Here is a 21,497-nt window from a genome sequence, read left to right as displayed (position 1 = left end):
ATATAAATAATGTGAATTTAAACCATCTGTAGACTGGTAATTCCAGCCTACGGTTGCGTAAGAGTGAAATTTGTGAACATAAACTAATTTAGAGAGAAGCCCGAGGAAATGGAAGGAAAGGGTTTGAGACAGAAGTTCGTTCCACTGAGCTATAAAATATTCCGCTCTGTAACTCATTTATACTGAAGGAGGACCTTGGACTGAACACAGTGCCACTTCACACAGTGACTCTCAAAGAAAATCATATTTTGCCTGTTTTGATGTTCAAAGCACTGATTAGCTGTCTGTGTAAATAAAGGTAAAGGCAGCACAACAACAGAACAGACACCAACACATGAGTTGTGTTGTGAGTTTATATACAGCAGGGGGCCGTAAAGAGCAATGTTGTAGTTTCTGCCTTTATTTAACACCCCCTAAACCACCTAATCTATATATTTATCTTTCTCTGTCTTCTGTCTGTCTATCCGTCTGTCTGTCTGTCTGTCTGTCTACTTTTATATAAAATAAATTTTTAAAAATAGTAAACAAAACATGTTTTTATAACCACCAAGTACACAATGTTCTCTCTGCATGACCTACATCAACCAAAAGACTCTCAAAGCAAACTGATCTCCAAACGTTTCCTAACTGCATCTGTTACCAGCAACCTGTTGCCTTATTCATGTTTAAAAAGCGTGTCAGTTTGATTTGAGTCCCTTTGTAAAGAGTTGTAAAATAAATCATAAAGCTCTGCTGTGTCATGGTTCACTGTTCTGTGCCTATGATGCACGACCGGTTTGAGATCCATAGACTCGAGAAGACAACAATCCAATGTGTTACACAGACAAAGACTTCTAATGCAATATCTCGCTTTTCTATCTCCTACGCCCAGCTATAGCACACACACACACACACACACACTCAGACATCAGGACTCCGGCCAAGCAGTCCTTTTGTTTCCCTCCCCAGTCCAAGTTCAGGGTATTTAAAACACAGTGTAAACACACTCATACTCATGGCAACTGTCTCCATGAGAGCATGACAACAAGCCCTTGGCAGCTGGGGTAACTTAATATTTGCCTTGCGTTAGCATAACATTTTCATTATGTAAGGCCGAGGCAGAGAGGCGGTGCGCACCCATTGAAGTTCAGGGCAGTCGGTGAGGGACGGTTGCTATGTTGCTGTGTGTTGAGTTGCAACTGTGGCAACAAACCCATGCTGAAGTACTTCCTTTAGAGGAACATCTGGTGAAAAAAAATGTCTCCGGGGCGTAATGTGCTCTGAGAGAGAGAGATAGAGAGAGAGAGACAGAGTGAGGGGTGGGCTGGGCAGACAGACAGACAGACGGACAGACAGACGGTCAGACAGACGGACAGACAGACGGACAGACAGACAGACGGATATGAAACTGAACAGATGCAGATTATCACCTCTGCCAGGCTTTGCCTACAGCGGACAGATGAAGGAAGTGTTAGAATGCTGTTGCTGTGTGTTGGACTCTGACTCACTTTAAAGGGTAATTTGGGGATTGTTTGGTCTGAAGAGAGACTAAAGGTTAAACTGTGTGAGTAAACGCATGGCTTTCCCTGTTTGTGTTTGTGTGGACTACACCCATGACTACACCTGTGTCGATTCAACACACCACAATGACACCCTATCACTGCATGACAAACACTCGCTTCGTCAAACACGCACTTATGAGATGCTGTCGAACCGAGAAACAATGATGTCACCCTGGGATTTTATCACCAGATATTGAGATCTATTCTGTTCTATTTTGCTATATGTTTTTTTAATCTATTGTGTTTCATTTTATTCTATTCTGTTCTCTTATGACATAATATGCTACAGACTATTATATCTTATGCTATTATATACCATATTCTATCCTATTCTATTCTATTATATTTTAGTCTAATATTAAGTGTCCTTAACTAGTCTGTTTCTTCTAATCTAATCTAGTCTTATTATACTTTATTAAATTATGCCATACAGCCTATTATATGCCACATACTTTTTTATTGTATTGCATTCCATACTATTATTTTGCTATATGATCTAAACTAGCATGTTTCTTCTAATATAGTCTAATTTACATTCTATTCTATTCTATTTTGATATCATGCTCTAATCTAGTCAGTTTATTTCAGTGTTACATTTTGTTCTATTCTGTTATGCAATCATTTTTATATCTCACCCATGTTGTTATATGCCACATTCCCTTACCTTTTATTCTATTTTATTCTATTCTATTCTATTCTAACTTTGTTATTTTGTGCTGTGCTATATATATATATATATATATATATATAGCATATTCCATTCTATTCTGTACTGTTAATTTAAATGGTGAAGATGTAAAGTTGCTGACATAGATATCTAAGTTGCTAAATAGGTTAGTTATAAAATGAGATATTTCCTGTAACTAAAACAAAAGTAAAGTGGAGATTGTGAAAGACTAATGGGATTGACTACATTACCCATAATCCGTCGCGGTGCGTTCTGTGACGTCAGCTCTCACGCTCCGTAGGCAGACGCGGAGTGATTCTGGAGATCTGTCACTGTGCACGGAGACTGCTGGGGACATCCTGCCTCACGCCTGACTTGATTATTTTTGGCATTTTATCCGACAAACAGAACGACTGTTGTCATTTATTTCCGACAGCTACTAACCCAGTCCTCCTGGAGTTTCTTTAGTTTGGCGCATATCTGAGAAGCCACACTAAAAAAGTCTTATTAGAGGTAAGCTTATAAGAGGTAATCTTTAGTGAATGGAAATTAAAGCACTGCAAGGCACATTTAATTTTGGTTTATATATATTATGCAAACGATTGCAAGAAGTTTGCAAAATGCATTGAACTCCGCAGTAATTAATTAGCCAAACTAAAAGAAATTCGAAAACTTCTGTTAGTCTACGAAATAAATACAGAATTTATATAGATAGTTAATGTTAACTAACCTATGATTCAAATGAAAAAATCATTACATTTAATGCCTGTTTTATTTTTTTTCTGCATATATATATATATATATATATATATATATATATATAGTTTTTTTTTTTATAGTTCTTGTTTCTTTGTTGTGAGAGTGTATGCTTTGGCTGTCGTTAAATCGGAATTGATCAGCAGCGTTGATTGATTGACAGCTGTCAGCGTTTTTGATATTGACTGACATCTTTAACTCCGGATGCGCTCAGCTTTGAATGCTGCTAAAGTATATATAAAGTATATATAAATAAGCGCATAATGTTCCTGAGTGTCCGTCTGAGGAGGCTCGATCCCTCTTCCACAGGCTCGCTCGCGCGCGGGGGGTTTTAATCTGTCGTTTTTGAGGTTACAAAACCATTTTAAAAGAAAAAAAGCATTACAAAAGTTTTTTTCAACAAAAACTGTGATATCTTGGTATTACCCACCACTATCATCAATAAATAAATCAATAAACACACTTTAAACTTTTGAAGAAGAAAATTGTTTATAATAGAAAAAAATAGCTGTAAAATTACATAATTAAACTAGAAATGTTGTTTTATATTGAATTGTTTTTATTATTCACTTTAGTTGATATAGCAATGCTTGACCGTTTGCCCATTTGTTCTCCTAAAACATTTACATTCAGTCATTTAGCAGATGACATGTAAATTTAAAATGCAAACACACCTATTATAACAAAAATGCAGCTTATCAAGTTATGTTAAAAGTTTTAAATTCATGTCACTTTCTCTGTTGAATAATGAAAACAGCTTGCACATGTGCTTTCAGTGTTCAGTTTTTGAGTTGAATAATGACATTTTCCATGCTTCATTGATAAAAAAAAAAACCCACTGAATATTTTTTGTCAGCATGGGCTACATCATTCTGTTATTTTGTGCAAACACACACCTGCTGAAATGCATAACAAACATCTTAATCAAAACTTAAACTAATAATAATAATTAAACAAACACTACAAAAAAGGGTTTGTTTATTTTAAATAATCACTTAATTTGTTTAAGAAATATGTCACCAATGAAATGCAAAATCCTAAAAATAATGACGTTTATTTTTTTCACACACACACACACACACACACACACACACTGTCCCTCCGCTGTTTTTGTTCTCCTCTGATCTCATGTCTTTCTTCTCTTTCTCACACTTATCTCTGTCTTTAGCTGATCTCTGGATCCATTGGGCTCTATAGCTGACTCTCTCCTTTTGAATTTTAGGATTTATTATCTGTTAATTACTCCATATTCATCAAACTCCTTTGTATGTTTAACTCAGTGCAGTTCAAACACTGTTCATAGTCAATGCGGACTCGGCTGAGATTAAAGCTGCTCTCTGCAGACAAAATATTGTGCACTAAATTGACAGACCAGGATGCACTGGGTCTAATGTTCAAACTCATTAGTGCACAGCAATGATAATGTAAAAAAAGGAAGGACAAATGTAAAAACTTCTATGGCTGCTGCTTCTCTGGCAATTTTCTGTGTATCCTGAAAACGTATTTTCCAGCAAAACCTGACATTGATAAAAATGTGCTGTGGAACTAAGAGATGATTGTGCAATAACAATAACTAATTTGTTTATGATTTCAGAACATGTGAATAAATAAGAAATCATTCAAACAGAATCAGTGCTGGAATTTCCTGAATATTTGGATTTATATTTGCATTAGATCCTTAAATAGTCTGAATCAGAAACACAACAACGCTAACTAACTTCACATTTACATTTCTATGTAAATCTGAGACAATAAGCCTTTGCAGATTAATCAAAACATAGACTTCTCTCCATTGCATTGCTCAAATGCCATGCTTAAGCAAACAAACCGTCGAGTCTAACCGTCTCTCTTACACATACAATAGATGAACTGAACTCCAGCTCTGTCTGAGCGGAGCGTGCTCTCAATCTCAGGTCGTGTAAGTGTGTGCGGATAGTGTGTGTCATGAAAGATCCTTTGTTGTCTGACAGTGAAGTCACTCTTTGACTCGTGGGTCCATCTAGAGCTGAGAGCCCAGTGAGGGGCTTTCAGAGTCAGACATGGGGTGAATGAAGCTCTGTGTCGAGCCACCTTCCCTCTGGAGCAGGAGGAAACGACTCACACGGCCAGCTTTGTCAGATCTGACCATCAGAGCTTCAGCTACTATTAGCGGTGTGTGTTTGCTATATAACTGGGGTTTTGTCCCTCTCACTTTTAGATATTACTTCATTCACTTCATAAATGTAACTATTATTCCTCAAATAGTGCCTTGAGGGATAATAGTTGAATTGAAGAAGTTTATTTTGCTTAACTGTGCACAGTGTGAGGAAAATATCTGTGGTCGTTTGCGTAGAACGAATGCTTTAAAATTAAAGGGGTCATATGATGCAATGTCAAGCTTTTCTTTCTCTTCGGAGTGTTACAAGCTGTTTGTGAATAGATAAGATCCCTAAAGCAGCAAAGACTAAAGTCTCAAATCCAAAGAGATGTTCTTTATAAAAGTTAAGACTCGTCCTCACCCTCCTAAAATTCCTCGTTTAAACACGCCCCCACACGTCTACATCACTGTGTGGGAAGATTTGCATAATGCCGCCCAAATGTTCACGCAAAGAAAGAAGGCATGAGTTTGATTCTTGCTGTTGCCACAGCTGCCATGTTGTGGAGACGAAAGTGCAAATACTTTGTATGGTCTTCCAAAAGAGGAAACAACTAGACATCAGTGGTTAAGTTATATTTACAACACTGTTCCAGAACAGTTAAACCAAATATTCAGATGTGTGCAGTGCATTTAACGGAGGACTGTTTCCTGAACCTGGGAGAGATGACGACTGTGCACAAAGGCTGTTTCTATAAAGTGGGGCAATTCCAACTTTGCAAGGACAGTCATGCAACGCACAAAAAGACAGTGAAAGTCATTATAATCTCTGATTATGTCCCCATTGGATGCAAAAAATCCCTTGTTTGAAATGGGTTTCAGCCAATCACAATGCACTGGATAGCTGGCCAATCAGAGCACACCACGCTTTTAAGAACGATGAGCTTTGTAAAAAATCAACTGGTTTAAGAAAAGCAAAGTGGAGAAACAATAATGTACAGTATGTGAAAAATACGTTTAAACCGCATAAACACATTGCATTACACCAAATACACAAAATAATGTTCTTTATATCAACGTCATATGATCCTCTTTACAACCAAGCAGAAGCCACTGCTATCTGGTTGATTCAAAAGTGGGCGGGGCTAAACGCACAAGCAGTAATACTATTGGATAATGCTCACCTTTCACTGTTCACATTTTGATTCCAGCCAGTCACTTTGGTTGAACGGAGACAAAGTGATTAATATTCCTAAATCAATCAGCCTGCAGAAATATTGTTATGAGAGACACTATAGGAAAGAAGTGTGCAAAAAGAGAGTTGTCTGTGACTATTGTATAAATTTTGTTAAGTAGACAAAACATTGATATTTAAGTAACTTTAAGTCAGCGTTTCACAGAAGAAGAAAAAAATACACTTTTACACTAGTGTTTAGATCATTTTTGTTAAAGTTTTAAGTTAAGAGTTAAGTTAAGAGTTAATTAAGAGTTAATTTTCATGCATATATATGCATTATATATATATATATATATATATATATATATATATATATATATATATATATATATATAATGTCCTGGGAATGGTACATATATATTATTACATATGCATATATGTTGCACTGTGCGTGTGTATTCTGTTTATTATGAGTTTATATGACATTTTAATTGGTTGCAACAACATTTTAGTACTAAATACTGTATTATGAAAATGCAATTACTTTTATAAGTGATCAGGCCTGTGATTTTCACGTGTTGAATGATAATGTAACACCCTAGCAACCACCCTGAACCCCCCAGCAACTATGTGTATCTTTAACCATTATGTTTCACGACCCCAGAAATCTGAGCGAAGCATGCACGCTTATATGTGCATGTGTGTGTTTGGATCCTCAGAATGTGCTCATAAATCACAGTTCATCATGAGCAAACGTCCCCTCGCTCTCTTCAAAGAGCATAAACTCAGAGGTGTGTGCCCTGCATCAACCAGTGTATACTGGGTTGCTGTGGAAACGTTGTGCTGTGTTGTAGCCGGCTGGCAAGAGTGCAAATGTCTTCTGTATTCTGAGCAGATGTCTGGCATGGATACAGGGACGAGGCCGGGTGTGACACACACACACACACACACACACACACACACACACACTCACACACACACACTCACTGCCCTTAGGGCTGACAGTATCTGTCCTTAAGAAACATATCTAGATTTGTGTGGTTTAGTTAGTGTCTGTGTATGTGTGTGTGTGTCAGGCAGGAATGAGGTGAGGAGTTTATTCACAGTACCTATGTCAGAGTCGTTCTGTCAGACAGATGATTAAGTGCTTTAAGCCCGGATCAGATATCCATCCTGTTTAAGAGAGCTCTCTCTGGGTCATTCATACAGACCTACAGGAAAGAGCGCAGCTGGGTGAAGGCAGGAGCTCTGCACATTTCCACACAGGTGTGTTGTTAGGTATTCAGCTGCTAAAAAAAAGATGCATTACACTGCTGCATGCAGAAGAAGCTGATTTTGTGCTGATGTTTATTTTGATTATTTATACTTTTGTTCATGTTAGTTTGTTGTTTGCTTTTTGTATTTATGTACGATTATTTTGTTTGTTGATTTGTCCTTGTGTTTTTGCTTATTCAAATTTGTTGATTTGTAATTGTTTGTTATTATGCAGTTGTCTTCATGCTGGCTTGTTTGTTGCTGCTTTATATTTATATTTGTTTCTTGTTTTGTTTGTTGCTTTGCACATTGTTGAGTTGTGTTGGTGTGTATTGGTGGGTTTAGATTTGCATTTTGTTTTATTTGTCCATGTGTATATTTGCTGCTTTATGTATTTTATGTTTGTTATTTCTTTTGTTTGTTGCACATTATTAAGTTGTGCTGGTCTTTGTTCGTTGATTTACACTTTTTCATGTTTTGTATGTAGTTTTTTTGTTGCACTTCTGTTTATGTTTGTTTTGTTTGTTGCATTCACCTTGTGTTTGTTTGTGCTTATGTGTGGTTGTGCATGTTTTTGTTTTGTTTTGTTTGTTGCTTGGAACTTGTGTTAATTATGTGTTGCTTTACACATTTATTTATAATTGTTTTCTCGTTATGTTTGCACGGATGCTTGCACGTTTATCTGTTACTTGATTTGCATTTATATTTGTGTGTGTTTTTCGTCTGGCCCTTGTTTATCTTCGTTGGTGCATACAAGAGATTAAAGCGCTGTCATTTGTGGTTACGAGAGTCATTGATGTTTTTCGCGACGGAAACAGAGATGTCTGTCGTCTGCTGTTTTTATAGTGTGGTTTCATCACATGTCAGCGCCAAATTTTTATGACCGCTTGACCCTGACAATTCAAAACAGTACTGATGCCAACCCACACTGAGAGGAAGTGAAACCTTCTCAGTGTTATTTGTAGATCTCCTCCTTCTTATTTCACAGACATCATAACTGTTATCGAATGTGTCTTTTCTGGTTAATATAATTTACTAATCATTTGTCGTGTTTTATTTTTATTTATTTATTTATTTTTGCACTATAGTCTCAGTGGCGCCACCCTACAGGTGTGAATATGAACAAGACTAACATCCGAGGCTTCAGATTTTGTGCTAATTTCAGAGGCGTATGGATGGAGGAGAACAAACTAAAGGGTGAATCACAGATGTGATCAGAGACATCTGTCGCTTAGTCATTAGTGTAACCTATTTTTGATGTGTTTACACTTGCAGATGTGTTATGGTGAGAACGTGATGGTGGCGCATTGAGGAAGCAAGATCAAGAAGAGAAGATAGAGATATATTTCGGAGGAAGTGTTTGAGCTGTAGACCGAAGTGATGTTGGCCCCTGAACAGGACCTGCTGAGCTCTTCTAAACCCATCAAATACGGAGAGCTCATCATCCTTGGGTAAGAATCACTCCTCTTTCTCAAACAGATTTGCATTTATGCTTAGTTAATCTTGCCAATGCAGCATTGTGAACAAAGTTTTGTCTCCACAGCTACAATGGCTCCCTACCGAATGGAGAACGGGACAGAAGAAGGAGTCGTTTCGCTCTGTTTAAGCGACCCAAAGCCAATGGAGTCAAACCCAGCACCGTCCACAGCACATGCAGTCCACAGACCGCCAAGGTACACACCCATTTCCCCAATAATTTTTTTTAAGCATCTTTAAAAGCCTTTATTGCTCATTTATGTGTCACATTGAATTTTTAAGGGCTTCTGCACAAGCCGAGTGTTTAAATGTGAGCTGTTTATCTTATCATTCTTCGCTGCCGGTGAATGTTCATCTATAGCATGTGTAGCATGCAACACATTTATCCAGTGTGACTTCACCCTCACATTTCATTGTCATCTGTTACTCCTGCATGTCTGATTTTGATAAATGAACTGTATGCTGATTTGACTGATGTAAATATTATGAACCAGGATATTCTTGACAAGGGTTCTGGTGTGCATGTGGTGTTTCTGCAGGCCATCAGCAACAAAAACCAGCACAGCGTGTCGTATACTCTGTCCAGGGCGCAGACGGTAGTCGTAGAGTACACGCACGACAGCACCACCGACATGTTTCAGGTATGTTTATGTTTCTTCAGGTAACTGTGTTTGAATTGTATACAGATTTTGTGGCTGCGTACATGCCAATGTGTACGCATTTTGCATAGCGAAAAAAGTACGCTGTTATGATTTGTCACTCTAAACTATGTTAAGTGACCATGTGTCGCGAAGTGTTAAACGTGACTTTTTATTCACATTCATGATTATTATTAAAGCAGATTTTGGCAGGATGGAAAAAATATAGTGCATGTGCAGGAGAAATTATGTTAAGTAGAAAGTTACTGAGAGGTGTGTGTGCGTGTGTGTGTGTGTGCATGCGTGCTCTACAGCTAAAAAAAAACATGACATCAGATGAGGACACTGATAGGGGGAGAGAGGAGCAGACCTAAGAGAGTCCATGCCCCACAACAGTTCCTCACAACGAATCATGAGCAATGACTGTGCCTTCGCTCATCAGAGCTGATAAACCGTGCATTCTAAACTTTGTGCAATTATGATTTTGGCATTAGCCAAAAAAGAGCTTTGAGTGATAATATAGCTATCTAGGGATATATTACACCCCCTCCCTCCCTTCAAACCCTACACCCGTCCCATCACACTGATGGTTCTCAAAAAAAATGTCCAAGGTTGGCAGGTCTGAGACTGTGATCTCGTTTGCATCCTTTCAACTTGAGAGTAGTACTGCATGCTCCTACATATCTCTAAAGAGTCTTAAGTTTTATCATATAAAAGAAAGAAACAGCATTTTGCTTATCTCTAAAAAAACAGCCGAGCTCTAGGAGGCGTGTCATGGGCGGAGCTAAAGAGTCACTAGCATGCAAAGCTTTTACAGTTACACAGTTACTGGTGCAATTCATACCCACATACAAACATTCAATTTCAAGCCAATTTCCCCTTCATCATTGCGTAAACCCTATAAAACTGTCTTTGTTTTGCAGATCGGCCGGTCCACTGAAAGCCCCATTGATTTCTTGGTGATGGACACGCTGCCTGGTTCTCACGGCAAAAGCGACACGCTGTCGTCTCAGAGCACTATATCGCGATTCGCGTGTCGGATCGTGTGTCAGAGAGCCCCGCCCTACACCGCGCGCATCTACGCCGCTGGCTTCGACTCGTCCAAAAGCATCTTCCTGGGGGTGGGTCAAACACACTCCTCCAATACAATCTCTGTCCTTTCTAACAGTCTTTCATACTCATCCATCAATCCATCCGTTCCACGATGCTTTCATGTGTTCATCTGTCCACTATCACTCATCCTGGAGAGGCCGAAAATGAACAAGTGAGTGAGTGAGTGAACTAATTCATGACGCGAATGAACTACACTGCTATTTGAAAGTTTGAGTCAGTAACATTTGTTCTCTTCTCTTCTGCTCCCCAAAGCTGCATTTATTTGGTCAAAAACATAGTAAAAACTCTAATATTGTAAAATATTAGTCTAATTTAAAATAACTGTTTTTATGTCATTTAAAATCTAATTTACATCATTCTGATATGATGATTTTCTGCTCAAGAAACATTTCTGATTATTGTCAATGCTGAAAACAGTTGGGCTGTTTCATATAAAAAAAAAATATATGATAATTTTTTCCAGGATATTTTCATGAATAGAAAGTTCAAAAGAACAGCATTTATTTGAAACAGAAATTGATATCTTGATGAATAAATTAACAAATGAATGATAATGAATAAAAGTATTCATTTATTTTATTCATTTAACTAAAATCTTACTGACCCCAAACAGGTGAATAGTAGTCTGTGTGAGTGAGTGAGTGAATAAATTGAGGAAATGAATGAATCTAAGAATTAAGTGTGTGAAATTTGAACAAATAAACTGGTGAATGAAGATATTGTACTACACATAAAGTGGTGAACCAAGTGAGCAAATAAATGAACTGGTGAACAGAGTGAGCAGAATAATTAACCGATGAACGAATGAGCGAATAAATGAACTGGTGACCACAGTGAGTGATAAAGTGGACAAAGTGAGCAAATGAATGAATTGCTGAATCAGTGATGAAGAGAGTGAACGAATTAACCAGTGAATGAAGAGAGTGAACAAATGAACAGGTGAATGAGGAGAGTGAACAAATGAACCGGTAAATGAAGAGACCGAACAAATGAAATGGTGAATGAAGAGCGCGAACGAATGAAATGGTGAATGAAGAGAGCGAACGAATGAAATGGTGATTGAAGTGAGCGAACGAATTAAATGGTGAATGAAGAGAGCGAACGAATGAACCGGTGAATGAAGAAAGCGAATGAATGAAATGGTGAATGAAGAGAGCGAACGAATGAAGAGAGCGAACAAATTAAATGGTGAATGAAGTGAGCGAACGAATGAACCGGTGAATGAAGAGAGCAAACGAATGAACCGGTGAATGAAGAGAGCGAACGAATGAAGAGAGCGAACAAATTAAATGGTCAATGAAGTGAGCGAACGAATGAACCGGTGAATGAAGAGAGCGAACGAATGAATTGGTGAATGAAGAGAGCGAACGAATGAATTGGTGAATGAAGAGAGCGAACGAATGAATTGGTGAATGAAGAGAGCGAACGAATGAATTGGTGAATGAAGAGAGCGAACGAATGAATTGGTGAATGAAGAGAGCGAACGAATGAACCGGTGAATGAAGAGAGCGAACAAATTAATTGGTGAATGAAGAGAGCGAACGAATGAATTGGTGAATGAAGAGAGCGAACGAATGAATTGGTGAATGAAGAGAGCGAACGAATGAATTGGTGAATGAAGAGAGCGAACGAATGAATTGGTGAATGAAGAGAGCGAACGAATGAATTGGTGAATGAAGAGAGCGAACGAATGAATTGGTGAATGAAGAGAGCGAACGAATGAATTGGTGAATGAAGAGAGCGAACGAATGAATTGGTGAATGAAGTGAGCGAACAAATGAAATGGTGAATGAAGTGAGCGAACAAATTAAATGGTGAATGAAGAGAGCGAACGAATGAATTGGTGAATGAAGAGAGCGAACGAATGAATTGGTGAATGAAGAGAGCGAACGAATGAATTGGTGAATGAAGAGAGCGAACGAATGAATTGGTGAATGAAGTGAGCGAATGAATGAAATGGTGAATGAAGTGAGTGAACGAATGAAATGGTGAATGAAGTGGGTGAACGAATGAATCGGTGAATGAAGAGAGCGAACGAATGAAATGGTGAATGAAGTGGGCGAACGAATGAAATGGTGAATGAAGTGGGCGAACGGATGAAATGGTGAATGAAGAGAGCGAACGAATGAAATGGTGAATGAAGTGAGCGAACGAATGAATCGGTGAATGAAGAGAGCGAACGAATGAACAGGTGAATGAGGAGAGTGAACAAATGAACCGGTAAATGAAGAGACCGAACAAATGAAATGGTGAATGAAGAGCGCGAATGAATGAAATGGTGAATGAAGAGAGCGAACGAATGAAATGGTGATTGAAGTGAGCGAACGAATTAAATGGTGAATGAAGAGAGCGAACGAATGAACCGGTGAATGAAGAAAGCGAATGAATGAAATGGTGAATGAAGAGAGCGAACGAATGAAGAGAGCGAACAAATTAAATGGTGAATGAAGTGAGCGAACGAATGAACCGGTGAATGAAGAGAGCAAATGAATGAATTGGTGAATGAAGAGAGCGAACGAATGAAGAGAGCGAACAAATTAAATGGTCAATGAAGTGAGCGAACGAATGAACCGGTGAATGAAGAGAGCGAACGAATGAATTGGTGAATGAAGAGAGCGAACGAATGAATTGGTGAATGAAGAGAGCGAACGAATGAATTGGTGAATGAAGAGAGCGAACTAATGAATTGGTGAATGAAGAGAGCGAACGAATGAACCGGTGAATGAAGAGAGCGAACAAATTAATTGGTGAATGAAGAGAGCGAACAAATTAATTGGTGAATGAAGAGAGCGAACGAATGAATTGGTGAATGAAGAGAGTGAACGAATGAATTGGTGAATGAAGAGAGCGAACGAATGAATTGGTGAATGAAGTGAGCGAACGAATGAAATGGTGAATGAAGTGAGCGAACAAATTAAATGGTGAATGAAGAGAGCGAACGAATGAATTGGTGAATGAAGAGAGCGAACGAATGAATTAGTGAATGAAGAGAGCGAACGAATGAATTGGTGAATGAAGAGAGCGAACGAATGAATTGGTGAATGAAGTGAGTGAACGAATGAAATGGTGAATGAAGTGGGTGAACGAATGAATCGGTGAATGAAGAGAGCGAACGAATGAAATGGTGAATGAAGTGGGCGAACGGATGAAATGGTGAATGAAGAGAGCGAACGAATGAAATGGTGAATGAAGTGAGCGAACGAATGAATCGGTGAATGAAGAGAGCGAACGAATGAAATGGTGAATGAAGTGGGCGAACGGATGAAATGGTGAATAAAGTGAATGAACGAATGAATCGGTGAATGAAGAGAGCAAACGAATGAAATGGTGAATACAGTGAGTGATAAAGTGGACAAAGTGAGCAAATGAATGAATTGCTGAATCAGTGATGAAGAGAGTGAACGAATTAACCAGTGAATGAAGAGAGTGAACAAATGAACAGGTGAATGAGGAGAGTGAACAAATGAACCGGTAAATGAAGAGACCGAACAAATGAAATGGTGAATGAAGAGCGCGAACGAATGAAATGGTGAATGAAGAGAGCGAACGAATGAAATGGTGATTGAAGTGAGCGAACGAATTAAATGGTGAATGAAGAGAGCGAACGAATGAACCGGTGAATGAAGAAAGCGAATGAATGAAATGGTGAATGAAGAGAGCGAACGAATGAAGAGAGCGAACAAATTAAATGGTGAATGAAGTGAGCGAACGAATGAACCGGTGAATGAAGAGAGCAAACGAATGAACCGGTGAATGAAGAGAGCGAACGAATGAAGAGAGCGAACAAATTAAATGGTCAATGAAGTGAGCGAACGAATGAACCGGTGAATGAAGAGAGCGAACGAATGAATTGGTGAATGAAGAGAGCGAACGAATGAATTGGTGAATGAAGAGAGCGAACGAATGAATTGGTGAATGAAGAGAGCGAACGAATGAATTGGTGAATGAAGAGAGCGAACGAATGAACCGGTGAATGAAGAGAGCGAACAAATTGGTGAATGAAGAGAGCGAACGAATGAATTGGTGAATGAAGAGAGCGAACGAATGAATTGGTGAATGAAGAGAGCGAACGAATGAATTGGTGAATGAAGAGAGCGAACGAATGAATTGGTGAATGAAGTGAGCGAACGAATGAAATGGTGAATGAAGTGAGTGAACAAATTAAATGGTGAATGAAGAGAGCGAACGAATGAATTGGTGAATGAAGAGAGCGAACGAATGAATTGGTGAATGAAGAGAGCGAACGAATGAATTGGTGAATGAAGAGAGCGAACGAATGAATTGGTGAATGAAGTGAGCGAATGAATGAAATGGTGAATGAAGTGAGTGAACGAATGAAATGGTGAATGAAGTGGGTGAACGAATGAATCGGTGAATGAAGAGAGCGAACGAATGAAATGGTGAATGAAGTGGGCGAACGGATGAAATGGTGAATGAAGAGAGCGAACGAATGAAATGGTGAATGAAGTGAGCGAACGAATGAATCGGTGAATGAAGAGAGCGAACGAATGAACAGGTGAATGAGGAGAGTGAACAAATGAACCGGTAAATGAAGAGCGCGAACGAATGAAATGGTGAATGAAGAGAGCGAACGAATGAAATGGTGATTGAAGTGAGCGAACGAATTAAATGGTGAATGAAGAGAGCGAACGAATGAACCGGTGAATGAAGAAAGCGAATGAATGAAACGGTGAATGAAGAGAGCGAACGAATGAAGAGAGCGAACAAATTAAATGGTGAATGAAGTGAGCGAACGAATGAACCGGTGAATGAAGAGAGCAAACGAATGAACCGGTGAATGAAGAGAGCGAACGAATGAAGAGAGCGAACAAATTAAATGGTCAATGAAGTGAGCGAACGAATGAATTGGTGAATGAAGAGAGCGAACGAATGAATTGGTGAATGAAGAGAGCGAATGAATGAAATGGTGAATGAAGTGAGTGAACGAATGAAATGGTGAATGAAGTGGGTGAACGAATGAATCGGTGAATGAAGAGAGCGAACGAATGAAATGGTGAATGAAGTGGGCGAACGGATGAAATGGTGAATGAAGAGAGCGAACGAATGAAATGGTGAATGAAGTGAGCGAACGAATGAATCGGTGAATGAAGAGAGCGAACGAATGAAATGGTGAATGAAGTGGGCGAACGGATGAAATGGTGAATAAAGTGAATGAACGAATGAATCGGTGAATGAAGAGAGCAAACGAATGAAATGGTGAATGAAGTGGGTGAACGAATGAAATGGTGAATGAAGTGGGCGAACGGATGAAATGGTGAATGAAGAGAGCGAACGAATGAAATGGTGAATGAAGTGAGCGAACGAATGAATCGGTGAATGAAGAGAGCGAACGAATGAAATGGTGAATGAAGTGGGCGAACGGATGAAATGGTGAATAAAGTGAATGAACGAATGAATCGGTGAATGAAGAGAGCAAACGAATGAAATGGTGAATGAAGTGGGTGAACGAATGAAATGGTGAATGAAGTGAGTGAAAGAATGAATCGGTGAATGAAGTGAGCGAATGAATGAAATGGTGAATGAAGTGAGTGAATGAATGAATCGGTGAATGAAGTGAGCGAACGAAAGAAATGGTGAATGAAGTAGGCGAACGGATGAAATGGTGAATGAAGTGAGCGAACGGATGAATCGGTGAATGAAGAGAGTGAACGAATGAAATGGTGAATGAAGTGAGTGAACGAATGAATCGGTGAATGAAGAGAGCGAACGAATGAAATGGTGAATGAAGTGGGCGAACTGATGAAATGGTGAATGAAGAGAGCGAACGAATGAAATGGTGAATGAAGTGAGTGAACGAATGAATCGGTGAATGAAGAAAAGCAAATGAATGAAATGGTGAATGAAGTGGGCGAACGGATGAAATGGTGAATGAAGTGGGCGAACGGATGAAATGGTTAATGAAGTGAGCGAATGGATGAATCGGTGAATGAAGAGAGCGAACGAATGAAATGGTGAATTAAGTGGGTGAATGGATGAAATGGTGAATGAAGTGAGTGAACTAATGAATTAGTGAATGAAGTGGGCGAACGAATGAAATGGTGAATTAAGTGGGTGAATGGATGAAATGGTGAATTAAGTGGGTGAATGGATGAAATGGTGAATGAAGTGGGTGAACGGATGAAATGGTGAATGAAGTGGGTGAACGGATGAAATGGTGAATGAAGTGGGTGAACGGATGAAATGGTGAATAAAGTGAGTGAACGGATGAATCGGTGAATGAAGAGAGCGAACGAATTAAATGGTGAATGAAGAGAGCGAACAAATGAATCGGTGAATGAAGTGAGTGAACGGATGAATCTGTGCTTAAGTGAGCGAACGAATGAACTGGTGAAGAACAAATGAATTGAAAGAACAAATAAATTAGTAAATGTGGTGAGCAAAAAAAATTAGTGAATCAGTTAATAAATGAATGAATCAATAAACGAAGTGATTGAACTAATAAATCAGTGAACTGATGAATCAACATGTGAATGAACAGTTTTCCGTCTGTCCTCAGGAGAAAGCGGCGAAATGGTGGTGTGCTGACAGCCAGATGGACGGCCTGACCACCAACGGTATATTAGTGATGCGACCGCGGCACGGCTTCACCTGCGAGTCCAAACCGGGCGCCTGGAGAGAGATCTCAGTCTGTGGAAACGTCTTCACGCTCCGAGAGACCCGCTCTGCTCAGAAACCCGGCAAACTGGTGAGAACTGACATTCGGCTGCCTTTAATAGACCTGTCATTAAACAGACAACCCAATTTAGATCGAAGAATGACTGATGCTTGATGAAATCCTCCAGAACGAGGTCAAAACTCGACCATAGTGACATCTCTGTAAAGCTCAGATAAACATTCGGGTGACATTTCCTTGTTTCCCAGCTTCACCATGACAACTCCGATCATGTGTTGGTAAATACTCATTTAAGTGCTTGAGAATTCCCACTGTACTTATCTGGAATCACACAAACACACACAGTTTGCTGTGTGAAGAAGAATTTGTATATTTGTGTATCTTTTCAATCAGGCACTGAATCAGCACATAGCTGGTGTGTTTGTGTGTGTTTGTGTGTTGTGCGAGATATGACTCCCGCCCAACTGCACAGTTTGTTGTGTTGTTCAGATCTGGTCTCCATGGTGTCAGAAGTCCTGTCCGTAACCTCACCATGCAGCTTTTTTTACTGGATGCACAGTTTGTGAGAATGAGAGGTTATGAAATGAGAGTCGCTGGTAAACAACTGCAAATCTGAAAATCTTTAAGCCATTTCCTCTCAGAAAAGGGTTTCTCAGTTTCTGTCGAGTTTTATATCTCATTAAAGTGTCTTATTTGAAATTTAATCTGACAAATAAATCATTATTAGATCGAAAACCTTAAAGAAGGAATGTTTTAGTTAAAGAAAACAGCCATTGTTATGTTCGTATCATTGATGTAGTTTTTGTTGATCGGATTTAATTTGTTTTACATTGTTTTCACTTTCATTTCACTCAGAGTTTTAGTAATATTGAGTTTATTGCTTATATAATTTTATAAATTTTTCTTTATTAGTTTTAGTTAAAATAAATTATATATATATTCATTGTTACTGTAGTATATTTATATACTATTGTAGTTTTGTTGATTAGATTTTATTGTTTTTAATTGTTTTCACTTTAGTTTCAGTTAAAGTTGTAGTAATCGTCTTTCATTATTTTAATTATGTTTTGTTTATATATATTTTCATTTCACAAGTTAAAAAAGAGAAATGTAGATTAAATAAAACTTGTATATATGTTTATGTATATATATATATATATATATATATATATATATATATATATATATATATATATATATATATATATATATATATATATATATATATATATTGTTTTTCTTTTAATTTCATTTAGTTTTTAAATTCTATTATAGTTAATATTTTAATAAGATTTTATTTGTAAATATTTTCACTTGAATTTAATTTGTGTGTTTGTCTTTTTCATGTATCATATTTATCATTTTTTTATTATAAGGGATGCTGTAGCTTACATTGATAAAAATCACAAACATGGCACTTGTGAATTAAATACATTTAAATATACTTATTTATTAATGAATGTTATGTTTTTTTTTTTTTTTTTTTTTTTACGGATTATAAAAACTTTTTGAATTTTTACAACAACTGTGCTTTAGACATCCACAAATGTCGCATATCAGCAAAATCCAAAATCACGCATCCTTATTTTTTTATGTGTGCTAATATGTCTAGGTTTTTTTTTTTTTTAACCTATTTTAGTACTTCACGTTTTGAGAAAACAAGAAGTGTTTTCTTAGCAACTATCCAAAATAATATATATATATTTTTAAAGTTTACTTATATATATATTTCATCTTAGTTTAGTTCAGTTAATTTTCATTTTATTTTAAGTAACAACTTTTTTCCATTCTTTTAAGTTTGTTAGCTGTAATAATCCTGTTTATATGAGCATTATTTATATATATAAAACCCACATCCATTTTCCTGAGATTCAGCTTTTAATTAATCTGTCACGTTAACTTTACTTTTGTGCTGTGAATTGTGGAAATGCAGCACTTCTGATAGCACACCTGTGTAAACTGCTGTGTGTATATTGGTGGTAGCTGTGTGTTTTGGCGATGGGGGCCGGATTTGTGTGTCGTGGCTGAGACTGCAGACCTGAGGAACATGTTGTGTGCTCTCTAAAGTGTGGATGTGGTTTGTTGCATTCTGTCACTGTATGGACTCACTGACGCTCGTGTTTGTGAAGGATTCGTGTGGATGAGAGCGGCCTCTAGTGGACGCTTACAGTCAGTGCAGAGGGACATTTTTACAACTCCAGGGCAAGAGACTTCTGATGGTTATATTAACCAGACCTGATATCTGACCATTTTATGATTATCCTTCTTACATGAATAACAGAATTGGCTGTTTTCCTTTGGGTCAGTTCCAAATGCTGGCCTTGTCAAATGGATAATAAACATTTTTAGCTATACAATAATTGTATAGAGTATATAAAATATATGAAAATGAATGTAATAAAAGTTTATTTTATATAGTTATATATTTATTTTATAAAGTTATATATTTATAGAAATTATGTAAATGCCTTCTCAGATTACATTTATATTTCATTTTAGTGAATATATAAAGTGTATGAATAAATCATAATATATATATATATATATATATATAAAACAATAAATATTGTTTTAATTGTCATATATTTTAAGACCAAACAAATTAGTTGGTTTAAAAAATCTATAAAAAAAATGAAAACACACACACACACACACACACACACACATATATATATATATATATATATATATATATATATATATATAATTTTGTTTTCATATATATGTAAATTTGTAAAAAAAATATTCAATATAAAACTAAATAATATAAGAAATATATAAGAAAAAATAAGAATGCATTTAATTGCTCCATTTATATTCAATAATATGAACTAATATTGTATTGATTGTCATATATTTAGGGCTCACACAAAAATGGCTCAAGGTTACTCAGGGTTTGGTCCAGTCAGTATGTTTGAGCAATAGTAGAGTGATCAGTCACCACTTATTGAAAAACATACATGTTGTTCTGTTTCTTTCTCTCTGTGTAGGTTGAGAATGAGTCTCACGAGCTAGTGGACGGCACTTTAATCGATCTGTGCGGCGCGACTCTGCTGTGGCGCTCGGCGGAGGGTCTGTCCTGCACGCCGACCCCCAAACACCTGGAGGTGCTGCGGCGGGAGCTGAACGCGGCTCGGCCGCAGTGTCCTGTGGGCCTCCACACCTTGGCCTTCCCCAGCCTGGACCGCTCCTTCACCGGCTCCACCCACGACGACCAGCCCTGGGCCTACCTGCACTGCGGACACGTGCACGGATACCACGGCTGGAGGGGCCGCCGCCGGCTCACCAAAGAGGGCTCCACCGAGGAAGACGAAGAGGAGCTGGAACAGGAGCCGCTGTGCGAGGGGGAGCGTGAGTGTCCGCTGTGCCGCACACGCAGCCTGTACGTGCCGCTGAAGCTGGGCCGAGAGTCGGGCTTCTGTCTAGACAGCGCTCCTCCGACGCACGCGTTCAACCCCTGCGGACACGTGTGCTCAGAGCGGACCGCCGCCTTCTGGAGCAAACTGGTGCTGCCTCACGGAGCTCACGGCTTCTTCCCCGCCTGTCCCTTCTGTATGCGGCCGCTCGCCCGCCACAGGAAGTGTGTGAGGCTGATCTTTCAGGGGCTGCTGGACTGAAAGTGTGTGTCTGTGTGTGTTTAAGACTCCTCTACTAAACTGCTATCCTGCTCTGAGTTTCCCTCAAATCATCTGTTCTCTGCACTGCCGTCTGACTGATGCTGCTCGCCGTATGTTTACTGTTTGAAAGCCACTGCGTTTGAGCTGTCCTGCTCATGCCTTAACAATAACCACCATTCATGCTGTTAATAATGTTAGGAATCTGTACGAACACACTTCAGTGGGTGTGTCAACCTGTTTCTCAATTGCTTTCCTTTCATTTGTGCTTGTTACAAACTGCCATAGATCATCACCCTGAAAAATACCAACGATTTTCATCAACCATGAGTCTGAAATGAGGTTATTGTTATATTATATTATTATGTATGTGTAATATTAAAACTCTGCTGTTGTTGCATTTTCTCTGAAATGTTTTTGTATCGTTCTTAAAGAATAAAGTTATTGATCATATTTGAATAAATCATGCAGCACTTCTTCCGACTGGTTTTAAAAATGTAATGTGGTCAGATGAAAACAGATAGAGAGAGATAGCTCAATGAATGAAGTAAAG

General features: G+C 38.2%; 2 protein-coding genes across 5 annotated transcripts in view; one reads left to right on the top strand and one right to left on the bottom strand.

The window, feature by feature from the left end:
• The window catches only part of LOC132142826 (myoglobin-like), a 108,978-nt gene that overhangs the window by 49,938 nt on the left and 37,543 nt on the right, over positions 1 to 21,497 (bottom strand). The window lies entirely within an intron of this gene.
• LOC132142817 (E3 ubiquitin-protein ligase pellino homolog 1-like) lies at positions 1,352 to 21,420 on the top strand. 4 transcript variants are annotated; one of them, XM_059552976.1, is made up of 7 exons: positions 1,352 to 1,495; positions 8,745 to 8,920; positions 9,013 to 9,142; positions 9,485 to 9,586; positions 10,507 to 10,704; positions 17,214 to 17,402; positions 20,321 to 21,420. In XM_059552976.1, exons 2-7 carry the CDS (start codon positions 8,850 to 8,852, stop codon positions 20,945 to 20,947), a joined length of 1,317 nt encoding a protein of 438 aa, XP_059408959.1. In that variant the 5' UTR covers positions 1,352 to 1,495; positions 8,745 to 8,849; the 3' UTR covers positions 20,948 to 21,420. The 4 variants fall into 4 exon arrangements, with proteins under 4 accessions (XP_059408959.1, XP_059408957.1, XP_059408960.1 ...); XM_059552974.1 differs by having other exon boundaries at positions 1,359 to 1,543; XM_059552977.1 differs by lacking the exon at positions 1,352 to 1,495 and adding an exon at positions 2,412 to 2,721.

The sequence above is a fragment of the Carassius carassius genome, chromosome 6 (genome assembly GCF_963082965.1).
Source record: "Carassius carassius chromosome 6, fCarCar2.1, whole genome shotgun sequence".
In the NCBI taxonomy this organism is placed as follows: Eukaryota; Metazoa; Chordata; class Actinopteri; order Cypriniformes; family Cyprinidae; genus Carassius; species Carassius carassius.
This window is presented reverse-complemented; position numbering and strand designations above follow the sequence as displayed.

What these genes read in the sequence shown, in the direction of transcription:
- LOC132142817 (XM_059552976.1), top strand. Translation starts at nt 8,850, where the DNA reads ATGTTGGCCCCTGAACAGGACCTGCTGAGCTCTTCTAAACCCATCAAA. An exon ending in GCACCACCGACATGTTTCAG is followed by an intron (nt 9,587 to 10,506) that starts GTATGTTTATGT and finishes TTTGTTTTGCAG; the next exon opens with ATCGGCCGGTCCACTGAAAG. An exon ending in CCAAAAGCATCTTCCTGGGG is followed by an intron (nt 10,705 to 17,213) that starts GTGGGTCAAACA and finishes GTCTGTCCTCAG; the next exon opens with GAGAAAGCGGCGAAATGGTG.